We start from the raw sequence: 18,867 nt of genomic DNA, 5'->3' as shown, positions 1-18,867 counted from the left end.
TTTCAGTTGTCAGAGTGCTTAAGAGTCTTATGTAGATGTAGAAGTGATCATTGTCCTCAGTAGTGAGTGGATTACACGGGTGATGCAGCTTTTAATGTTAAGAAGTCTGTCAAGCGCCTATATGCCTTCAATTCATAATTGTAACATCTAAGTATATAACGTTACAGCCAGATATTCATAAGTGTCCGATCAATTGTTTGAATATTCCGTCATTTACTACTTGCTTGTAAAAGAAGAACCACAAAGACGTGCAGTCCTCCCTTTATGAAAGCCGTGAGGGGAGAAAAAGGAAAGTGGTAGTCTTCGCTGCAGACTGGCTAGTGTTTTTGAGAGGTAAGGGGGTGTGTCTGTGTCCCATACGGGTATCTGCCTTCGAGAGACTGAGCAGAGGCGGGAAATGGCGCCTGGTATCACAACGATGTGTCATTTCGGAGACGGCCCTTGGGTAGATATACAGTGAAAGTCTGCTCTGATCACGAAAACAACCACCGGCTCTGTTGTGATGGTTAATCGGCCTTGAGTCGTTATCTCCAGATACTGCGGATCACCATAAAGTAAGTCGATAACGTAAACCAACCGTGTCCGTGCTTTGTGTAATTTGGCTTGGGGTTTATGTAATGTTTGGCTAACGACAGGATAAATATTCCCTTCCCTGCCTATGCACATCTGTTAGCCCGAAGCAGTTTTTCAAGAAAGCTATGTAGGGTTAACGCTAAGCTAGCTGTGCTAACATCAATAGCTACGGGAAACTAAAACACGGCCTACCACGGACCTGACTTAGACGTCTTAACCTTTGCCAATTTAGGTTCCTTGTAGTCTTTGCAACTAATCCATTCAAAAAATGCTCGCTAGAATAATAATCATACAAATTGTAACTGTTAATATCTCGTTTGAACAATGAACAGCTAACCTTAACTAACGTTTTTAGCTTGCATTGAAGCTAACGTCCAAATTGGCATTCCCCAACAGAACTTCGCTAGCGTTAGGTGTAACGTTACATTAGCCAACACCGTCTTTTCCATTTAATATCCTTCCAATGGGTGTTGAGCTGGACGTGTGCATGTAACGTTACCGTACCATTGGTTATTGAAATTCTATCAACTGCATTGTTGTTGGTGAAAGATAACGTTGACTGGATTTAAACGTAATTTAAACAACGTTATCGTGGTAACATTAGCTAACCTAGCTGTTTTGATTAACGATGTCTGAGTTTCACTGTCTAACACCGCAAATGTTAACAAGGTACACAATTAGAGGAGACAATCGAATCAAACCACTCAGCAACTGCCATGCATGTTACTTAGTACTTTAGTTAATAATTTAACATTATTTCGCTCAACTTCCGATGCCGCAATGGCTTGCTAACGGTAAGTTAGCCTGTTTGGGCTTGCCTTGTTGAAATGCTAACGTTAACTTACCTGGAACCTGCCTTGAAAGCCGATTTGTATTGACGTTATCAGTGTAACGTGTAAAACCTGAGAGTGACCAAACAAACTGTACTTAGTTAAGCTGTGTTGCACACCTTCGTAACCCCTGACGCGTTAGGTTAACGGACGGTCTCTTGTAGTTCGTTTAGGTCGCCTTAGCTCAATAGAGTTAGCGGCAGAGCTTGGTAGTCGTGTTTTATTAAACGTTAGTGCAACTTTTACAAACGTTGATTTTGGGCTTCAGATGTGTCGTCTGCCTATATTGTATTTGTTTCAGTTATATTTGCTTTAGCGACTTCTTAAGCCAGTTAGCTAACCTTAGCTTCAGAGTATGTGTTTTGCAGTGGACTGGCTGGCGGAAGGGCCTCCACTGTGTTGTCCATGGCTAGCGTTTACTAGCCCGCTCATACAGTCTCAGTGGCATGCATGTTCTTATTTCCCGCTCACTTGCTCGTACATAGCTATGTGCTGGATCCTTGGTTAATAGCGATTGCCTTGAAATATTTAAGTTTACGAGCTATGGTGGTGTTGCCATGCGAGCCATGGCGAGGTTTGGTCATACAGTAAATGTAACAGGCACTTGATATTTATGTTTATTTTGGCAACAATAGGGAAACCTGATGTGTTTATACCAACACATGCAAAGCATAAGAGCAGATAACAACAGAAAGACTAAGAGGAAGCATAAGAGGAATAATGTATCATCTCCAGGAACAACACATGAAAAAATTCCATATATGATAGACTTTAGTCAATCACATCACAGGGGAAATCTCATCTCAGATTCAGGAAGAATGCCAATTTGCAGCATCTGTCAGTTTTTCTCATGAGGTTTCAGGAAAATGTATTCTCTCAGGAAGCCAAATAGTAACCGCTTGAACTGTTGGTGCATCAGTTTCAAAAACTGTGTGACAAGCCATTGAGTATACACACACATGCCTTGCATTACCAAAGACAGTAGTTGTCATAGGGAGACTTTAATATTGGAAACCTGTGAGATTTTAGGATTTGCTCAACAACACTTGATACTGCGGCTTGAAATATTTTTTGAATATTGGCACACCTGACCATCTCAACAAGAAATAAACACTCGGCCAAAATATTTACTTCAAGGCTTTTGAAGTTTTCCTGCTCTTTGGTCCATCCACTGTTTTTGCTAAAGAAAATTCTGTCTCAAAAAAGGAGTATATCATTGTGGTGCTAGATATTATTTCCTGTATTACATCATATAATTGAAAGGAAGTAGAGTTTTAGTAGGTAAGAGGCAAGTTATTATAAACTGTACAATGTAACTTGGGCAAGATAATATAACTGTTGTAGTTCAGATAACATTAATTTATGTATTAAGAAGTGAGTGCCAGTATTGTATGTATGTTGGGGTGTAAAATAATTTACAGAATCTCAAACACAACAAGAGAGGTCCTCTTCTACAGTAGTAGTACAGTGGCCCAAGGTTGCACTCAAGATCAGCATCTTTGTAGTGGCGGTGGTGCAGTGGTAGAAAAAATATCCTGTATACTTTGTTGTATTATTATGATGGACATGAGTGTTAGCTTTCCATAGAGGCACTGGCATTTATTCTGTTAATCTAATCTCTGAAAAACGCAGCCAAAGAAAGACATTTTCACATAGATGTTAAAGCCCAGTGGCTTTTCATAGACGTTCCAGTGTAGCCGACGTTCTTCGGTAGCACCCCCAAATTTAAAAATGTTTTGATGTGAGTGATAAGTTGGATGCTATAATAAAATCAGGGAGTAATTCCTTCTCATACTAGTACACTGGCATTCATGCAAGTTCACTGTCTAGATCTGCTAATTTATTTCATACTCTGAGCTGTCACAACTTTCCCGGCTCAACCTACTTCTCCTGCCTGCCTGCCTGCGACTTTAATGTTATGATGTACTCTGATGCTGTTGGTGTTTTTGTGTGCGCATGCAACAATATGTACACGTCCTGGTGTGTTCATGAATACACCACTGTGTAAAAGTAAAGCAGATGTAGTAAAGGGATTTACAGTACGAGATGCACAGTAGGGATTGAGTGGTTGCTATTACGTGTTTAGGGTTACTGACAGGTTGGGGATATTGTCGGACACATTTTCAGCCAGCTGCTGTTACGTAAGCGCAAGGGGCTGGCATGCTTGACAATTCGTGTTCACTGTGAATAGTTTTTAAGTTTTTCCCGTGCATACTTGTGAACAACGCAACCAATTAAATCCCTCAACTCTCAAGATTAAGGAGTGTATTTCCTTCAGATAAGTTTCAGTTCAGATTGTGTACATTTAAAAAATCTTTGACCACGTCTACAGTTTTTTCAGTTACAGTATTTTGTTGTCTCGACCTAATCATCATTCTTGTATGTACACAGCTAATATAAGGGAGTGTTTGAGTGTGTGCGTGTATAGTAAGATCCTCGGTAATAGTTTATTTTGTGTGTGGTTTTTTATTTTTTTTATACTGTACGAATGGAAGTAAAGCCAGCTGTGGCTGCCGTGATGTAAGTGAAATGGGATCTTGAATGCATCCAGATGTTGGTAGAAAATGCGCCAGTATTACCCCATTACAGATGGATACACCCACTGACTTATCCATTTTGAAAGTTAAAACAGTTGAGACCGCTAGAACAACCTGTGTGTCCACCTTAACAGTTGGGTATTTGCTTAAATGGGTTTCTGACTGTACATTTTGATTTTCTGTGTCTCTTTCTGTATCTGCTGTCTTTCCCCATGTCTGACTTTTTTAACCAGCCTTACATGTGACTGCTAAAAACAATGAGGCTGAGAATGCGTAAGGCGTCTCAGCAGCCCAACCCCAGTCTGGCGAGCCGCCCATCCCGTACCAAGAGGAGGCATTCAGAAGTAGAAGAGGACACTCCTACTAGTGGAGGGAGGGGCTTGTTCTCGACCATCAAGAAGTTCATCAGAGGAAATGCTGTTAAGGTAACTACTTCTATAATCACATCAAATGACCCAGGTTTTTAATTGAGTTTAATTCAAACGCGAGCGTAGCGCCCCTTCTTGGAGCATTGAAATATTGTAGCTGAGGTTTCCCGCCTCCTCTCAGTGTATTTGGTTTAACTGTGTCGCCTGAGCTTTTTGGCACTTCTCTATTTTTCAGACTGTATTTAGCACTGTGCTCTACAGGTCGCTGAGTTAAATACAGTGTTTCTTGGTGCACAGTGTCATGTTTCCCGTGAACCGTTTGGTGGAATGCAGCAGCTTGTCTGAGGACTGGGCTCTAATTTTAGCTCCTTGCTCACAGAGTTGGTGTGCAGGGACAGGATGTAGAAACAAGTGGAAAAGTCAACTTGGCTAAAGAAGCTTTTCCTATGGAAAGACATGGGTTTTATTTTTGATGTTTTTACACGATGATTATCACTTTGTGGTTCCTGCATTTCCTCATTAAATCTTAATGTAAGACTTGTAGCTACTTCAGTTTTTTCTGCCTACCTGTATTTTTTATTTTTATTTTTTTGATGTCTTATGGTCTCTATATACTATATGATAACAGTGATCTGGTAGGTTCATTGACTGTCACAGCATGCACGATAGGTATAGTAGTATGGGTTTGCAATCTGTGACAAAGTGTGTGATATCTATTTTGAGGCAGTTCAGATCGTGCGAGGGATGTCTGGTGAATCGTAGTGCCATGAAGTAGAGAAGGAAAAAAAAAACACCACTCATGTTTTGAAAATACAGAAGGAAAAACAACAAGCCATATCATTAAACTTTTTTTTTTTTTTTTTTTTTTTGCTCACACTTACACTTCAATTCAAAATACAGCATAAAAGTTGTCAGTCGGCATGTTCTGCGTTATTTCATGCCGTGTTCCGATTGGTAGATTTGATATAGGTCAAAGCAGAAGATACATATCTCTGTCTCTTTCAGAATTCTGTCTTTGGTCACTAAAGTTTTCATTTGGCTATTTGTGAATGTGTCTCACAGTGTGATCTAGGACCACCATTTTGGATTGACACGGATTTCACTACGTTTCTTTCACAGTTGTCTTACTTTCATCAGAGACAGACCAAAATTTAGAGTTTATAGGCTCTTAGTAGTTTAAAAAAAACACTTTGACTTTTTTTATTAAATAACTTTTTCACTGCATGACGTCTGGTCTCCTTAAGGTGCAGCAGGAGAGCCCAGCCAAGAAGACGCGCCTCCACTGTGATGTGGACAACAACCTGATCACCTCCACCACCCCGAACACCAACACCCCCCGCAAGACTATCAGCAGGGTTGGCAGGAGAGGCTCCCTAAATGGACGTGAGTGGCACATGAAAAAGACTAATCACTAGTCTTTTATTTTTTTTTTCTTCTCCTAAAACTGTTACTTCACCCCTCCAGAGGCCACCAATCATGACAGGAGTAAAGAGAAGCCGAACGGCAGTCTGGAGGAGACGACGGCTGTTGAGGTGGCCACCAGCCCTCCCAGAACCACCCTTCTTGGGACCATCTTCTCCCCTGTTTTCAACTTCTTCTCACCAGCTAAAAATGGTAAGCTGAAGCAACCTGTTTGATTCATGGCTAACACCGTAGACAGAGACTGTGTATTATGTGTAGGGCTGTCGCAGTGAAGTAATTTCCCCCGCTGCAATATGTTGGGGCTCAACAGTGCGGTATTATTGCATTTTTCATCAATGAAGTAATTTGGTGCCATATAGCTGAGTAAGAGTGTCTGTGGATCTCACCCATCTCACCTCACTGCACAGCGAGCCGCTAACATCAGCTTTATGGTCGGAGTAAACTGGCTGCTGGGTGTTAGTCAGCAACATTGGCAAGCAAACTCATTTTTGTAGTTTGACAGTGTCTCTTTCATATGTAACATTAGCTATATTGTTACCTTAAGGGCATGTCTATCAAGTAAATTTACATACCGCAGCAACCCACAACCCAATTTACTCATTTAACACGCACTGAAGTGTAAAGTATGAACATTGCCATCCTTCACATCAGGCTTGACCAATAGTGCGGTATTTCAATTGTGCGGTTATCGTGACAGCCCCAACTGTGTAAAATTTGGTGGACTGAATTTGTGAGTCACCCATATTGGCCTGCAGTACATGTAAAGCTCCACCACTAAGTTTCTTTTTTACACATTCATACTTCTATTCTGATGTTGCACCACTGTATTAAATAGTATGCAGTGCTTTTTTTCTTGTATCATGGTGTACAGTTCTGTGCAAAAGTCTTAGGCTGGTTTTGAAAATAGACATGTTAATAGATTATAGTTATTAATTACGAAATGCACCCCGAGTGAACAGAAGAAAAAATGAAAATCAAATCCGTATTTGGTGGGACAACCATTTGTCCTCAAAATAGCATCACTTCTTCTAGGTAAACTTGCACGTAGTTTTTGAAGGACCTCGGCAGGTAGGTTGGCCCAGACATCTTGGAGAACTACCCACAGTCCATCAGGGCCCTGTGGGGGCCATACCATCACTTGCATGACTCCTTTTTCTTCTTTACGCTGAAGATAATTCTAAAAGACTCTCTATTTGGGGTCATTGTCATGCTGCAGAATAAATTTGGGGCCAATCAGATGTCTCCCTGATTGTGTTGCATGATGGATAAGTATCTGGCTGTACTTCTCAGCATTGAGAAATCCATTTATTCTGACCAAATCCCCAACTTCGTTTGCAGAAAAGCAGCCCCAAACTTGCAAGGAACCTCTACCATGCTTCCCTGTTGCCTGCAGACACTCATTTTTTTTATCGTTCTCCAGACCTTCAGCGAACAGACTGCCTTCTGCTGCAGCCCAATATTTCAAATTTTCACTACTCAGTCCAAGCACCAGCTGCCATTTTTCTCCACCCCAGTTCCCGTGTTTTCATCCATAGTTGTTCTGAGCTGATAGCACTGGTGGACATCTTCCACTTGCGAAGTGATGTAAGCATGATGTTTCAACCTACATATTGAATTTATAATCAGTAGAAACTGTTAGCTTAAATTGTTCAATCATACACGTGACGTTATGCCTACAAAAACCTAACTTTGTGCAAGTGTACCTAGAAGATTTGATGCTGTTTTGAAGGCAAAGCGTGGTCACACCAAATATTGATTTGGTTTTTCTTCTGTTCACTCACTTACTGTATGTCTTTAGGGTACGTTATGTCAGGATGGTGTGACACAGCTGAAATGTCTTTTTTTTTTGTATTTGTTTTTTAGCTTCTTCTGGTTCAGACTCTCCAGACCAGGCGTTGGAGGCTGAGGAGATAGTCAAGCAGCTGGACATAGAGCAGGCTGTGGAGATGCCCACAAGCACAGCCACATCCACACAGGAGCTGTGTGCCACCACTAACTTCTACTCTAGTGTATCACAGCTGCCACCTCTGCGACCTCCCCACATCCCCGAGGGGTCTCCCACAGCGGTGGAGGGAGAGCTCGTTGCTGATGCTGACCTTCCGCCCCTCACAGGTAGATACTGCAGCTAAGATCTCACGGATCTGAAACCATGTTTTATTTCATTTTAAGGTAATAATAAAGTAAATGACAACTGTTGGCTCATCATATCTTGCTATTTCGTTCCTGTTTCTCATGTTGTTCTTATTGTGGTCCAAGCTCCAGGCTCCAGTCCAGATATGGCATATGTGGACTCACCTCCCACCGCAGTACCACCAGAGGCATCCTATGAGGAAGACTGGGAAGTCTTTGACCCGTGAGTACAGGGCTGCAGTCATATAAAGCTTAGTCCTATAACCAGATCCCATTTAACAGAAGTTACAATAAAACCAGAGTGCCAATATTTGTAAAGCACGGATTTGTGGGATAGCTTGACCAAGACACTGTGCTGTGAGGTAGGGTGAGGCAAAAGTTGAAAGTTAGGTTACTTCCTGCAAATAGGGGCATTTTTGGTAGCAGGGTTATTTCGACCAGATCAAAACTAAAATCCTCCAAACTTAACACCCTGACATAAGACAATGCCAGCAGCAGAACAAAGTGTGACCTACCTGTTAATGTTTCCAGTTTGACAAAATAAACAGAGCATTTTTCAATGACAGCAGACTATTAATTGCTAACGATGAGTCGGGGTACATTTTTAAAAACGTTTCTCACATCAACAATGACCAGCACATTGTTAATTTATAACTGATAAACTCTACTGTAAAGCCCTGTGTCCGTATTCTTAGCATGTTCAGTACTTTGGTACAGAATCCAAGCTATTATTGTTTTTATTGAGTAAAAAAACATTTTGGTAATCTGGCTTGGGACACTCTTAAATAATAGCTGACAAAATAGTTGTAGTCCTCAGACTGGTCTCTTGTGCCTGTGTGAACTTCTTATGTACTGATTTTCAAATCCAGATGTCCTGATATCCTGAATTTTCAATTCAATTTTATTTATATAGCGCCAAATCACAACAACCGTTATCTCACAGCGCTTTTCATAAAAGAGCAGGTCTAGACCATACTCTGTGATGTTATTTGCAGAAGCCCAACAATTCCCACCAAGAGCAAGCACTAGGCGACAGAGGCAAGGAAAAACTTCCTTTTAAGAGGCAGAAACCTCGAGCAGAACCATGGCTCAGGGTGGGCGGCCATCTGCCTCGACCGGTTGGGGGTGAAGGAGAGAGAGAGGCAGGACAAGAGGGGAATAGAGAGAAAGAGAGAGAGGGATGGAAGGAGAGAGGGGAGGGAGGCAGCCTACACAATATACACACAGAGGTACAGACCGTAAAGGTGATGTTGCTGTAGACTGAATGAATAATGGTACAGATATTTAAAGTAGTGTTGATGATCAATGATTATAATAACAATAATAACAATAGGACTAGTAACAATAGTTGTTGTAGCAGAGGGTGTCGAGCAGGAACACGGGGGCAGCAGGTGACCCGCAACCACAGATCCAGACTCTACAGCTCCAGAGCCAGAAACACCTGCAGGAAGTGATAGGAGGAGAGAGGAGAGGGACGAGAAAGCACAAGACTACCGGAAAGGGGAGAAGTTGAGTTAGTAACATGCAATAATGGGATGAGGTTGTATACAGAGGGAGAGAAAGTAGAGGAGAGAGGAGCTCAGTGCATCATGGGAAGTCCCCCGGCAGTGTAGGCCTATAGCAGCATAACTAAGGGATGGTTCAGGACTCACCTGAGCCAGCCCTAACTATAAGCTTTATCAAAGAGGAAAGTCTTAAGCCTGCTCTTAAATGTGGAGATGGTGTCTGCCTCCTGAACCCAAACTGGAACCTGGTTCCACAGGAGAGGAGCTTGATAGCTGAACGCTCTGGCTCCCATTCTACTTTTGGAGACTCTAGGAACCACAAGTAACCCTGCATTCTGGGAGCGCAGTGCTCTGGTGGGGTAGTAAGGTACTATGAGCTCTTTATGATAAGATGGTGCCTGACCATTAAGAGCTTTGTAGGTAAGAAGAATGATTTTAAATTCTATTCTGGATTTTACTTGGAATTAATGCAGAGAAGCTAAGACAGGAGAAATGTGGTCTCTTTTCCTGGTTCCTGTCAGAACACGTGCTGCAGCATTCTGGATCAGCTGAAAAGTCTTAATAGACTTTTTCGAGCAGCCTGATAATAAAGAATTGCAGTAATCCAGCCTAGCAGTAACAAATGCATGGACTAGTTTTTCTGCATAATTTTTAGACAGGATATTTCTGATTTTCGCAATATTCCGTAGGTGAAAAAAGGCGGTCCTTGAAATTTGCTTAATGTGAGACTTAAACGACATGTCCTGATCAAAGATAACTCCAAGATTCCTCACGGTGGTGCTGGAGGCCAGGGCGATGCCATCAAGGGAAACTATATCTTTAGATAATGCGTCACGGAAGTGCTTGGGCCCCAGAACAATAACTTCAGTTTTATCTGAGTTTAACATTAGAAAATTACAGGTCATCCAGGTTTTAACATCCTGAAGGCACATTTGAAGTTTAGCTAACTGATGAGTTTCATCTGGCTTGATTGGTAGATATAACTGAGTATCATCTGCATAACAATGGTTTATGGAATATTTCCTGATAATATTGCCTAAAGGAAGCATATATAAAGTGAACAGGATTGGTCCGAGGACAGATCCTTGTGGAACTCCATGACTAACTTTGGCGTGCATGGAGGACTCATCGTTAACATGTACAAACTGAAATCGATCTGATAAATAGGACTTAAACCAGCTTAGAGCGGTTCCTTTAATGCCAATGAAATGTTCCAGTCTCTGTAATAGGATCTGATGGTCAATGGTATCAAATGCAGCACTAAGATCTAGTAAAACCAGTACAGAGACAAGTCCTTTGTCTGATGCAATGAGGAGGTCATTAGTAATTTTCACCAGTGCTGTCTCTGTGCTATGATGAGCTCTAAATCCTGACTGAAAATCCTCAAAAAACTATTGCTCTGTAGAAAGTCACACAGCTGTTTAGCAACTGCTTTCTCCAGGACCTTAGAGAGAAACGGAAGGTTAGATATAGGTCTATAGTTGGCTAAAACATCTGGATCAAGTTTGGGCTTTTTCAGAAGAGTTTAATTACAGCTACTTTAAAGTACTGTGAATAGAGTGAGTGTGAATACGACTGATCTGTATGCGACAGTTGGAGTTTATATTGATGTTTTTAATGGACTGTATGTGTGATGTTTTTGATTTAAAGGTATTTCTTCATCAAGCACGTCCCTCCACTGACAGAAGAGCAGCTCACCCGTAAGCCAGCCTTGCCACTGAAGACACGCAGCACGCCTGAATTCTCTCTGGTCCTAGACCTGGTTAGTTACAGTTTACACCAACACATTCTTTATCCGTAGGCCTGTGTTTTGATGATGTTTTGAAAGAGTCATAAGTTTTGAGAAGTATTTTCTGTGTTCTTTAGGATGAAACGTTGGTCCACTGCAGTCTAAATGAACTGGAGGATGCGGCACTTACCTTCCCAGTCCTCTTTCAAGATGTCATTTACCAGGTAAGTGTTCTCTCTCAGGAATGTTTCCCCATATTTATTAGCTCAGGTGTTCTTAACCTTTCTGGCAGTCCGACCTTTTTTGAGGTTGAAAATACTTCGCCTTGCGTTTTTGAAGGAGCGCTCTGAGCGAAGGCAGAAAAGTGTCATCCTAAAATAAGACTTGAACTGACCGTCATTAAGACGAAGCCCCTGGTAAGTACCTGGTACTGCCAGCAGAGTCTCCTCTTTCCGAGGGTCTCATGTGCCCACACGTATCTCCCTTTCCCTGTCTCCTGCGTGTTTACCTCTCACACTCAAACAGTGCCAGAGCAGGCGCCCTCAGTTTGGCAGATGTTGAACAACAAGACACAGAACTGTGAGTTGTGATCAAGTTTCTGCTAATATGACAGTTATTACTTAGGAGCAAACCAAAGATTACAGATCAGTGGCGCTATAATCTTTGATTAGACTGACAGGACAGCTGATTCGGTGGTTGCCTAGCAACATAAAAAAACATAGTGCTTTGCTCTTTTCCAAATTCAACCGAGAAAGACATTGCTGTGCGCCTCGCGTTTTCGAACCTGCAAAGCGCTTTCTGTCTGATCAGGCTTATTCTTCTTTGGCATTTTTATAGTGGTTGGCATTACCGCCACCTACTGGATTAAACGGTAAAATATTTACAGTGTCCACACAAAGTGATTCCATTCGCAACTATAGTCCATCTAGTTATTTTTAAGTTATTGTTTTTCTATTTTTGTGTCTATATAGTAGCATTCTCGCAACCCCCATGGGACCAGTTCATGAGCCCCTGGACCCCCAGATTAAGAACCACTGTATTAGATGATGCCACTAGAGGGGGATAAAATCCCATTTGTAAAAATCCTTCCTTTGAGTAAAGTGTGCTTGAAAAATAGACTAACATATCTCATAAGTGGAACTATCCTATTCAACAAACGACATACTAAAATGAAGACAATTTTGTTAAGTCATATGTTATAGCACTTGATGACCTGCAGTGAACATTGTTTGTGTTGATCATAAATATTTGCTTACCAATGTTTTGTTGTCATGCGCAGGTGTATGTGCGTCTAAGGCCGTTCTTTAGAGAGTTTTTGGAACGCATGTCTCAAATCTATGAGGTAAATGTGACCTGGTTACACCTGTTAATTAATCCTAATTGCATCTGATCTGAACAAAAACTGACCTTTTTATTTTCTCCTTTTCATTTTTTAGATCATCCTTTTTACAGCCTCTAAAAAGGTGTATGCAGACAAACTGCTCAACATCTTGGATCCTAAAAAGCAGCTAGTGAGGTACGCTGTGTTTTGTATTTGTCGGTTATAATAGCACAGCGAACCTCAAAAGCTGATGCAAGCCTGAATGAAAGCTGTGTTCAGCATCAGTGTTGCATGTGCTGCTGTCAGTGGTGTTGTTTTTTTCTGAATTATTGATTGCTTTGATCTTGTCACTGATTTTTATTTATTTTTTTTCCTCCCCTTCTTTCCTTTCATTCCCTACTGTAACTGTAGACACAGATTGTTTCGTGAGCATTGTGTCTGTGTCCAGGGAAACTACATCAAGGACCTCAACATCTTAGGCAGAGATCTGTCAAAGACCATCATCATCGACAATTCACCACAAGCCTTCGCATATCAGGTGAACACCTAAACAGAGCAAAACACTGGAGGTTTTCTGTTATCTGGTTATCAACAGGCATAGTCAGCCAAAGGGAAACAAACTTTAGGAAATTAAAAACGGAATAAAATTACTTTTAATGTTCCTATTCAGGGTTTTTGCCCTAGAAATGTAGATTTTATCCACAGGATGAGGTAGACCTCTTTTTTTTGTTTTTTTAAAACCAACTCTTGTCTGATCTTTCATTGATGCAAACAACATGGAGTTTCTACACAAATACAGCTGGTCTCAACAAACCTTAAACTGACTTCAACTCAAGTGTTGATTATCAAACTAACTTCAGCAAATTTTTCGCTCCACTTCTCACTCTTCGTAATACGTAAAATTTTTTCCCGACAGTGCCATCTGCTGCTCTGAATAATTACCACAAAGCAAACATAGGATGTGGCCGATGAATCAGTGTAACTTGCTGCGCCGAATCACACAGATACTGACACACATTTCAACGTGTGATCAATTCTTTAAACATATCGCCTCACTCATTAATATCTAATGAGTGAGGCGATCAGCAATTGTTGTGTGATAAAGCTCGTTGGTTTGTAGAAAAAAAGTATATTGATTTCTTTCAACATCAGTGGAGGCGATCATTTGGAGTAGAGTCACAAGACTCATGTGATCGTGATTTATGTTTTTTGTCCCCACAGTTGTCCAATGGAATTCCCATAGAGAGCTGGTTCATGGACAAGAATGACAATGAGTTGCTGAAACTGGTGCCCTTCCTGGAGAAGTTGGTTGAGATGGTAAGATGTCCTGTCGCTCAATAGCTATTATAGAAGCTACAACAAACTGTATTATTAAACTATTTCGGTAAATGTAAACTAATATGTTCCTCTAATCTCCTGTCATGGTTCTTCTGCTCGTCAGAATGAGGATGTGCGGCCGCACGTTCGGGAGAGGTTCCGGCTTCACGACATGTTGCCCCCTGATTGAACTTGACCACAGTCTGTCAGAACGGGACAGCATGAAAAGACTGAAAACAACATGCGTGTAAAAAGCTCCTCTTTGGATTACAAACTACAACATTGCCATTACTCTTAAAATTTTAGCCTTTTTTCCCCCCTTATTTTTTGGGTTCATTTTTTGTTTTTAAATTCAGTTGCTTTTTAAAAAACAAAAAAACAACAAGGAAAACATTTTTAAAGATCTGGGTGAAATTTTCTAAATGTATAGATGAAATTACACACACTATGAACAAGCCCAGGTAAACTCCTCTTTTTGACTGACTCTCCAGCTGTGGAGCCGGAAATCTCCTCCACGCTAAATTCTGAAGTCTTGGTGCTGGGTTAGTGGAAACGAAAATGCCACCTGGTAAAGAGGAACTCCGCCCTGACTGAGTCCCTGAAACCAAACCAACCCCTGGTGCTCACGCTGTTGACACTGATGAATAACAACACTCTGTGGCTACAGATCATTTTCAACAGGAACGACTGGCCTGTAAATCAGTCTGTGCATGTGTGTATGTTTACTCACACGCGCGCACACACACACACACACGCACACACGCGCGCACACACACACACACACACACTGATTTGGTGTGTTAGGCAAACCTAAACTCTGTAGCCTTTAAAATCATATGCATTCCTTGTAGCTGAGTCAAGTTTCTATTGTTGGTTGCAGTTTTTTTCTGGTAAAACTGGTGTTTCATTGTTTAAAAAAAAAAGAAAAAAAGATAGCATTTCAAAATGTTTTACTTCTGTTTGTAAAATATGATATTTTAAAAGGGGTTATGTAAGTTTTATTGTAAGCCTTTTTCCTATTAATGTAGGAGAACATGGGTGCTTATTAATGAAGACAGTCCACTGCATAGTCAAATGAAATGGAATTACTCCAAGACTTCAAGTATCGTAGTTTTCATTCTAACAAATAGAGGTTTAAAAAGCAATGTGTTGGCTTCACTGTGGACACATGACTCCTTTAATTAAATGTTAGAATTAAGAATCTTCTTACCTGTAAATCTGACACATTGTAAAGGTTTGAGGGCATTCATTTTCAAATGTGTCAACGTTAACCATTCTTTAATAATAGTATCTGATTTGTCTATAATCAGTATTGTCTTTTGCTCCTAATCAAGTATTCTGGCTAAATCAGAGTTTTGTTTCCTTTAGTTGTAATGTGTAATTTGATGGCTATATCAGTAGCATTATGACTAATGTAGCACATCTCTGCCAGTGTGTCATGAAGTCTACCCATGGTAGAAATCTATGGCCAGACCCTGTACCAGCCATATCTGGCACCAGCAACATACTGTTGTAACAGTCAGCTTCACTGACTGCTCCTCTACCTGTTTAATACTTTTTACTTTGTACTTTTAAGCTTTTGTTTATTTTTTTCATTTTACGTTTAGCGCAGTTTAAAGCATTGTGTTTAAGAATGGTAACTATATGAATGTGTATCTGCCCCGATTTCAGCCTGGACACTCAAGCCAAACTGACACTCATCTCCTCTGTTGTTTCAACTTGATAGCGAGACAAACGGTGGTGGGCACAAATGTAGATGTTGTGTTGGCATCCTTTACTAGCCTAAACCTGGGAGGTAAAGACAGGAAGCTCAAATGCCTGTCTTCTGTCATCGCCCCAAACCCTCAAGAGTTTAACTTGAATCTCTGTGACAATTTGGCATGCAATGTTGAACTTTTTTTCACTTTCCGTTCTGTTTGAATCAAAGTGCATTTTATGTTAAAGCAAATGTGAGCGTTTGGATTTGTCTGGGTTGCCTGTACAGTGCCATAAATAAGATTCCTCACATCGCATATCCCCCCCTCCCACCCCCAAAATGCTTAGATGGAAAGAGACAATCAGACCTCAAAGCTCTGCAGATACTGACACCCACCCCTTCCCTTATTTTTTTCTTTTTTTCAGTGTGCCGTATATGTTGTGTACTGTGATCCCCTTCCCCTACGAGTAAATGCCAGGTGAATATCCTGCTGTGCCCTGCCCAAACAATCCCTGCTGCTCACTTAACGCAGGTTCTGTTCAGAGATGGTTTCCATATGTTCAGCGCCTGCCTGACTTTGCCCCCCGCCGCCCCGAAGTTTTCCAGAAATTTGTTTGTATTCAAGTAAAGTTATTACAGGGCACAATATTTACTCAGACGTTATGTTGTGGGTACACATGTCCAGACTATGAATGTAAATTGTACACGGGGTGAAGTCTTGACTGTCTTTCCAGATTCCTTGTTGTGTTCCCTCCTCATCAACACGAACAGATAGATGAGAAGCAGAGGAGGCAAGAACAATGTGCATGGAAGAGGAAACCTGTCTTGAGGTCCCACTATGGTAGCCCCTCCCTTACCCCTATGACCTCTCACCATCCTGACTGCCAGCTTTACTATGCTAGCCTCACCTTGAGTGTGTGATGTGGCCCAGGTGTGCTCGTCTGCTCAGTGGGCTGTGTGATGATGTATAATTATCAGCCATGGCTTGTTCCTGAAGGATGGGTGGGAGGCATTTGATACTCTTCATCCAGCTCATTTTATGTGCATTACCAGTTTATTGTACACTTCAGTGTTGTACAATACATGCAGCTTCATGTTTTAAAAAAAATCCTTAAAGTAAGGAAAATCTTTTGTATTTTTGATTTCAAAAGGCATGTCATATCTACTTTTTAAATGTATTAATGAAGATTTAACTTTACTTCAGATGGAGTGTTTTTTTTTTTCTTACAAATATCTATGTTTAGTTTAGCGCAATGTTACTGAACTGTTAAAACTTAGCATGTAGAGAATACAGCTTGCTTTGTGGGGAAAGTCCTGAATTAAATTTTAATCATGGCACTTTTTCTGCAGAAATGAGCAGTCGTGTTAATGATTTTCTTTTTTCAATATCCGTTAAGCCATTTTACTTGCAAGAATTGCTATTTGTGCTGAAGATGTATTTAAAAATGTTTTAAGACATCTTTGTTAGCCATCAGGCTATATGCTATTGTAAAGTGTATATACAGTTACATTGAATTTCTGAAACAAAGTTTTAAAGTTAAAAACCTCTTGCATGCCCTTTGTTTTTATTTCTCTAAACTGTCTGAGATTATGTGGGACAATTCATAGGAAAAAAGGAATTTATGAGTGAAAAGATAGCTGTATCGCTGAATATATTTCCCTGTCTTTAGGTACAGTAATAGGAACAGACTAAACTAAGTAATTTCACCTGGGTTTGTGCTGTATAATTTTAGAGTGAATTGCAGAATAACAGTAGCCTTTTCATGTTGATCCCTTCCCAGATGCTTGTGGAAGAATGGTTTACTATTAAAATGTTACATTAATAATGATTAATTGAACTTTTTAAAACAAGATTTTAAATACACAGCTAATGGATTGTATTTTAATGGGTTCTCTGTGGTTTAAAGATTTTTTTTAAGGAAGAACAGTTTGCTAGATAACATACCCAACCCTGAATTTATAAATTAGAAGGACGTAAATGTTATTTGTAAAAACTCCATTTAAAACCCTTAAACAATGTTGGGAAAACAATTAAACATTTGTTTATTTGTGGAAAACAATTAAAATTACATTCCTATATTATAATCAATAACTTAAATTTGCCAAGTTTAAGGGGAAACTGATTTAATGTTTGCTGTTTTAAGGGGTTATTGCTTAAAGAGTTGCTCTTTGCCAATCTAAATGAACCACCTTACAGCAGCATCAGGCTGGATGTGGGAGTTGTAAGTTGTGTACCAGAGTACTTGCAGCAGATGTCATGTAAATCCGCCAGTAGTCAGTCTGGTGTCTTCTGACTCCTCTGACAGGACTCGGGTTTCAGAAGCAGGAGTTAATCAGCACACTGCGTTAATAATTCAGCACAAACCGCGGGGCTTGTTGCAGAAATCCCTTTTGCGTTTCACAGCCCTCATTTCGCACCTACTTTTTTTTCCTTTACCGGTGTCCTTAATTACGCTCCTTTCAGACCAGGTGTAGAGTTGCAGGTAGACAGAGATGAGGAGCCTGCAGCCTCTGAGCAGAGTGGCATGTAAGAGGGAGCATCACCTCGGCCTGCTGTTTGAAGGATGAGCGACAGCTTGCTAAAGGCGTTTTGATACTCTGTTCAGTTAGCAAATATGAAGCCTGTTCTCAGTCCGGGTCTTCTACCTCAGCTTCAGAATATCTCGACTAAATCAACAGGATAAAACATTTGGATTTAAAAAATCATTATCTGGAATACTTGCATTTGATTGTGGACACAATGTGGTCGACACCGGCTGCTTGCATGGTATGCATCCTATTTGGTAAGTACGTTTTCACAAGATTTCAGAAAGCTTCTAAATTTAAAACCACCAAGCATCCATTGTCTAAAAAACCCCAATGTAGTTTCCATTGAGGTGGCATTATCATGCAATTAATATCTGATAAGTAAAGCTAAACCGTAAATAAAGCATAGTTAACTTGATTATGAGAAAGAAGTGCTTGTTGTAAGACTTATAAAGGCTTACACTTAATAGTCTATAGCCAATATACAGCGAAGTTAAAAAAATTGTCAGATTCTATACAATACAGATAAAATATTTTGTTTTCTTACTAACTGTATTAAATAAGTAAAATTAATTTCAATTTGTCATATCTGCAAAAGATGTTTCAAACCTCAATAGGAATTATCTGCTTAAACAAAGGTGATAAATGTCACATAGTATGTGTTGTGTGTATGTAGTGTGACTTTTCACAGTAGCAATGAGTAGATCCACACAATTACTAGTTACTGTGGGCCAACAAAAAATCTTTTTTTTCTTAATATCTACAGGGATCATATGTGATGTCAAGCAAGGGTATTCTCACGCCAAATTAATACAAAGAAAGACTGATCAAACACCTGAGGAGGCCAACAAGTTAGAGGAAAACATCCAGAAAGTTATTAATCAAATCCACTCTTTGTCCGGTGACAATAAAA

General features: G+C 40.4%; 1 protein-coding gene across 2 annotated transcripts; it reads left to right on the top strand.

Moving 5' to 3' along the window:
• The first annotated feature begins 368 nt into the window (after positions 1-368).
• Positions 369-16,974, top strand: ctdspl2b (CTD (carboxy-terminal domain, RNA polymerase II, polypeptide A) small phosphatase like 2b). 2 transcript variants are annotated; one of them, XM_038702297.1, is made up of 13 exons: positions 369-554; positions 4,174-4,365; positions 5,553-5,691; positions 5,773-5,922; positions 7,594-7,842; positions 7,987-8,083; positions 11,016-11,127; positions 11,232-11,318; positions 12,374-12,436; positions 12,531-12,610; positions 12,827-12,953; positions 13,637-13,732; positions 13,857-16,974. In XM_038702297.1, exons 2-13 carry the CDS (start codon positions 4,198-4,200, stop codon positions 13,920-13,922), a joined length of 1,434 nt encoding a protein of 477 aa, XP_038558225.1. In that variant the 5' UTR covers positions 369-554; positions 4,174-4,197; the 3' UTR covers positions 13,923-16,974. The 2 variants fall into 2 exon arrangements, with proteins under 2 accessions (XP_038558225.1, XP_038558226.1); XM_038702298.1 differs by lacking the exon at positions 369-554 and adding an exon at positions 1,349-1,367.
• Positions 16,975-18,867: the final 1,893 nt, after the last annotated feature.

This window comes from Micropterus salmoides, unplaced genomic scaffold (genome assembly GCF_014851395.1).
Source record: "Micropterus salmoides isolate LMB-PRFRI ecotype aquatic unplaced genomic scaffold, ASM1485139v1 Ms_hic_scaffold_6, whole genome shotgun sequence".
Taxonomy (NCBI): Eukaryota; Metazoa; Chordata; class Actinopteri; order Centrarchiformes; family Centrarchidae; genus Micropterus; species Micropterus salmoides.
The sequence above is the reverse complement of the archived record's forward strand: the minus strand, read 5'-3'. Positions and strand labels throughout refer to the sequence as shown.